This window comes from Octopus bimaculoides, chromosome 21, assembly GCF_001194135.2.
Source record: "Octopus bimaculoides isolate UCB-OBI-ISO-001 chromosome 21, ASM119413v2, whole genome shotgun sequence".
Lineage (NCBI taxonomy): Eukaryota > Metazoa > Mollusca > Cephalopoda > Octopoda > Octopodidae > Octopus > Octopus bimaculoides.
The window spans coordinates 2,037,911-2,041,494 of record NC_069001.1 but is presented as its reverse complement, the minus strand read 5'-3'; the positions used below and the strand labels follow the sequence as shown (position 1 = coordinate 2,041,494).

The following is a 3,584-nucleotide window of genomic DNA, read 5'->3' as shown; positions in this document are numbered from 1 at the left end:
CGGGGAGAGTCATTCTCTTTTGGTGCCTTATAATTTAAAACACACACAACGGTAAAATTTCCACTTATTTCTTCTTTTATTTTTCTAAAATTTTCGTTGCGTCTTCCAACCTTTTCAATAGTTTTCACTCTGTCCGTTACTCACCCTTTTTGTTCCTTTTTGCTTGTTTGTTCTCACATGTGAGCTTTACTCAATCAGATATTAAGTGCACGCAAAGATTGCACGAAAATGCTGCCGTAATTAGACATGAAAACAAGACGATTTTTTATTACTGGGCAGAAATGTTTTCAGCAAATTTTCAAGAGTTTTGGTTACATTGATTGGTCACGTTAGGGCGGTCATTTTGTTATCTTATATAGTCGACAATTTTTGTCTTATATAGTCGTTTTTTATAGGAAGTATAATAATAAATGAATCTATTTTTAAGCTGATAACTTTGACTGGCGCTAAAAAAATGTGCATTATTCACCTAAATTGTTTGTAGAAAATAATGCAGGGTAGTTCGAACTTGGGTACCAGTTATGAAAAACGAAAGCATTATCACACTTATTGTATTTCGTTTTTATTGCATTCCTGTTTACAAACGTAAGGCGTTGTTTCAGTAAATAAACTGTCAATTGTTGTAAAATTTTGGTTTACACTCGGATTTATTTTCACTCTTTGCACTTGAAATAAAAGGTACGTTTCTTTGAGATTATTTTTTTGGCATATTTCACAACCAACAATTCCTAGACTATTTCTATGTTAAGTTTAACATTTGACTTCCTACTATTTACCGTTTTGCTCATTATGTTAATACTTGAAAATATGTCGTTACGTTAACAATATTACGGAAAAATTCATTTAAGGGTTAGTCTAGAAATATTCTGCTTTTGGTCTTTTTGACCACCGTTGGTCCCATGATTTTGTGAGGTTATATTTTCGTTTTATACCACCCGGTTTATAATAACATTGAGGCCGTTTGGAGAACTTTTGGTTTCTCTATACACTAGCGATTCCCTCCTGTTCAACATCTCAATATGTTAACTTAGAAGGGATTTCTGCTTTTACATAGGATAACGGAAGACACAGAGCTCGCTGAAATAGTGCCTAAGGTTTTCATGGGTTTATATGAAGGATGAGTTTCCTCTCTGAATTATTCGTAATTGTGTTCGGTGTTCTGTTTTTTCGTTTGTTCGTTTGTTTTTTGTCTTGTTGCCGTACACATTTACTAGCTTTCTTACAAAGGGGTCCATTTCAAGTGTAACTGCCCGAAATGGTCGTGACTTCTGGAACTTGACTGAGGATAGAAGGCCACGAATGACCTGTCTTTTTTCCCCTGTCCTTCTAATTGTTGTTTCTCTTGTCTGCCTTTTTTATCGTCTATCTATCCGAATGTTTTAATGTCGTCTATTGCGTCGTTTTTGTTCAATATATATATATATATATATATATATATATATATATATATATATATATATATACTTATGTACATACATACATAAATGCATGCATACATACAAGATGGGCTTCCACACAGTTACTATCGGCTAAATTCACTCACTAGGCTCAGGTCAGCCCCAGGGCTATCGTAGAAGATACTTTTTTTAATGGAAGAACTCTACAAAAGGATGCACTCCAATTGAATTACCTTGCACATCATCAGAAGACATTCTACTTTTTTGCCATCTAACTTCTTCTGAATTGCATCTGAAAGAAAGGAAAATCAGAATCTCAACGGCAGCACCAAGACAAAAACACAAATCAACTGTCTAAGATGTTGTTCAGTGGCGAGAAGGTTGCACTCGTGATCTTAAGTTCATAGTCTCAATTCTCTGGCTGGGCAGTGTATTATGATCTTGAGCAAGACACTTCGTTTCACTTTGCTCCTGTCCACTCAGCTGTAGAATACCATCATGATTCGGATCAGTGCACACTTTGTATTTACTGTTGAAACGTTTATCCAACACGATGAACCTGGGAGGAGTTTTTGCCACACCGTGTACAAAACAAGCTCTAGATTTCAACAAAACATAAGGAGAATTGGAGTGAAATACAATGTGCAGCAGAAAAACCTGCCATATTTTATATGTCCATCGTCAAGGCACTCGTAAAGTTAGATTTGTGGTGATAGAGTCTTTATGTAGCTAATGTTTTACCGTTTGTTTAGTTACCATCATTATTTGTATAACAGCATTTTGGTTGTTGAAATGTTTATTAAAAATGGAAAATCTGGGAGGGTTTTTTTGTTCTTTTGCCATGTCTTGTGTAAGACAAATTCTAGATCACAACAGAATATAAGGAAAAGAGCAATAAAGACAGTCCGCAACAGAAAAAGCTTGTATATATTTTTTTACATGCTTGTTGTTCTGATTCTAGTAGAGTGAGACATTTAGTAATGGTGTCTTCTAATATTTTACCATTTGTTTGTCTTTGGATTTGAATTGATGCATTTTGTGTGTTTGCTATTGAAACATTTATCAAGAATGGTGAATCTGAGAGCGGTGTTTTTTTTTCCACACTTTGTATACATTACTAAATAATTAAGCATTTTGCATTGCATCATCATTTAATGTTCAATTTTGGTCTTTTTTTTCATGGGATGGGCTGAATTTGCCAAGGCAGATTTTTTCTACAACTGGATGCCTTTCCTGTTACTAACCCTCATCTGTTTCCAAGTAAGTTCCTATTTTCTCATGGCCAGACATATTTTGGAAACAAGCAATATTGCTTTATGATGATATTCATTTACAATCATAATGTCACGAGAAGGACACACACGCACACACACACACACACACACACACACACACACACACACACACACACACACACACACACACACACACACACACACACACACATGTTTGATGGGTTTTATTCAGTGTCTATCTACCAAATCCATTCACAAGGCTTTGGCCAGCCCAGGGCTATAGTAGAAGGCACTTACCCAGGGTGCCACGTTATGGGATTGAACCTGAGACAACATAGCTGCAAAGCAAGCATCTTAACCATACAGCTAAAATTTTGAACACAGCTCACAGATTTCTTAGGATCCACAGACCCTCAAATTAGAAACTTTCTAATTTCTATTATCCCAAAACCAAACAACAATAGAAGAGACATGTAACTCACCCAGAAGATCTGTCGTTGAAAAGTTATCATAATCCTGAAAAGAAAGAAAGAGAGAAAAAAAAAGAAGTTTAAACAACAAAAACATCCAAATACAACAAGAAAGGTGTTTTAAGGGTCTCACATGGAAAGGTCTTACTGTGCAATGCATGTGATACATCTAGCCTGGTTTATCATGGGGGTTGGATTGGATCCCAAAAATGTTATGACACATGAAGCATCTCACCACTTCAAGCATATGGAGTGTGTGGTAGATTCATTGACACCAAACTTGTGGCCCACAGCAACAAAGCTTCCATAATCATGTATTTTTATGATTATTTCTATCTTTTCTCGTTGCCAAATGTCTTTTTCTATAGCCTCCGGCCGACCGAAGCCTTGTAAGTGGATTTGGTAGACGGAAACTGAAAGAAGCCCGACGTATGTATGTATGTATGTATGTATGTATGTATGTATGTATGTATGTATATATA

General features: G+C 35.7%; 1 protein-coding gene across 1 annotated transcript in view; it reads right to left on the bottom strand.

The window, feature by feature from the left end:
• Window positions 1–1,600: 1,600 nt before the first annotated feature.
• The window catches only part of LOC106877786 (uncharacterized), a 15,368-nt gene continuing 13,384 nt past the window's right edge, over window positions 1,601–3,584 (bottom strand). Inside the window, exons 6-7 of the mRNA XM_014926796.2 lie at window positions 3,115–3,148; window positions 1,601–1,689 (exon numbers count right to left, since the gene is read on the bottom strand). Of these exons, the coding sequence (XP_014782282.2) occupies window positions 1,601–1,689; window positions 3,115–3,148 (123 nt within the window). The remainder of the gene's footprint in view (window positions 1,690–3,114; window positions 3,149–3,584) is intronic.